A 1,427-nucleotide genomic window follows, 5' to 3' on the forward strand; every position below is an offset into this window, starting at 1 on the left:
CCCAGAGCCCTTGCCTGCCCCACGGAGCCCCTTGACACACCAAAGAGCCCCTCACTGCCCCATGGAGTCCCTCACCTACCCCATGGAGCCCCTCACTGTGCCCCTCACTGCTCCCCAGAGCCCCGCATCCACTCCACGGACACCCTTGCCCATCCTGCATCCCTGGGGGCAACACAAAGGGGTCAAACCAGTTTTGGAAGGGGAAGGGGAGGTGAAGAGCAAGTGGAATGGGAAAGGAAAGGGGGAGGGGAAGGGATAGGGGAAGGTGAATGGGAAGGAGAAGGGAATGGGAAGGGGAATGAGAAGGACCAGCACCTTATCCTCCCCAGGCACAGCCGTTAGTGCCACAGGTCACACCGAGGTGCCATAGCCCCAACTACAGAGCTACACTGAGACATGTCCCCCCCCGGCCTGGCCTGGGGGTCCAGGAAGGCTGACCCCAGGGTCCCCCAGCCCCTGCTCACCTTCAGGGCGTCGATGGTGTTCTTGAGGGCGCAGAGCCGAGCCGTCTGCTCCAGCAGCCGTGCCGAGGAGCTCCGGGCTGGGGAGGGCAGGACAGGGATTGGCAGTGCCAGGGAGGGACACAGCTGGAGGGAGTGACCCTCCCCGGGGTTTCGGGGGGTGGGAGGCTCCCAGCAGTGCTGCAGGGAGACGCTGAGCCATGCTGACCTCAGAGCAGCTCAGCCGCTGCTGGTGCCACATGTCCCTAACATGCTCATGGCCAGGGGGACAGGGATGGACTCTTGGGGTGCACAAGGCTGTGCCCTCAGCCTGAACACCCCAAATCTGCCACCCTCAGATCTCTCAGTTTGGATCCCACCCTGACCCCAGAGGAGCTCAGTCTCTGCGCTGAGCCGGTGCCGTGTGTCCCCGACACAGCAGGGAACAAGGGATGGACACTTTGGGGGGCACAGGGCCTGAGTACCCCAAATCTGCCATCATCAGATCCCCCAGGCTAGATTCCACCCTGGAGTGATCCCTGCTCTGGGTGGGAAGGAGCTGGTGGTCCCTCCAAGGACAACACAGAGGTCACTCACAGTCTGTGGTCAAGCTCCCTTTGACATTGCTCCCCCACCCCCACCCTCCAGGGAATGTTTATGTAGGACCTACTGGACTTGCTCTGTCTCATGTCCACGACCTTGGCGTTGGCGCTGAGCTGGTAGAGGGTCTCCAAGAGTTGGGTGGTCTTGCGGTACAGCGTCTGTGTGGGCAGCCCCTCACCCTGGGGAGGCTGCAGGGCCACCCGCGGCACCTGCAGCGGTGCCAGCCTGGCCAGCTCCAGCCGCATCTGTGTGCCCTGCGGCCCCGACAGGGGATCAGGGAAAGGGCAGCGAGAGGAGAGCAGGGATGGAACACCGGGATTAAAACGGAAAACCAGGGGGGAAAACCCTCCTGAACAGAGCTGAGAGCGAGTCTGCCAGGGGTGG

The 1,427-nt window shown here is 63.0% G+C and overlaps 1 protein-coding gene across 1 annotated transcript in view; it reads right to left on the reverse strand.

Annotated features, from left to right (window-relative positions):
* Window positions 1-79: 79 nt before the first annotated feature.
* DCTN1 (dynactin 1) overlaps window positions 80-1,427 on the reverse strand; it is a gene marked incomplete at both ends in the record, with an annotated part of 16,436 nt that continues 15,088 nt past the window's right edge. Inside the window, 3 exons of the mRNA XM_009084851.1 lie at window positions 80-162; window positions 465-541; window positions 1,111-1,297. Coding sequence (XP_009083099.1) covers window positions 80-162; window positions 465-541; window positions 1,111-1,297 — 347 coding nt within the window. The remainder of the gene's footprint in view (window positions 163-464; window positions 542-1,110; window positions 1,298-1,427) is intronic.

Source organism: Acanthisitta chloris, unplaced genomic scaffold (genome assembly GCF_000695815.1).
Source record: "Acanthisitta chloris isolate BGI_N310 unplaced genomic scaffold, ASM69581v1 scaffold15271, whole genome shotgun sequence".
Taxonomy (NCBI): domain Eukaryota; kingdom Metazoa; phylum Chordata; class Aves; order Passeriformes; family Acanthisittidae; genus Acanthisitta; species Acanthisitta chloris.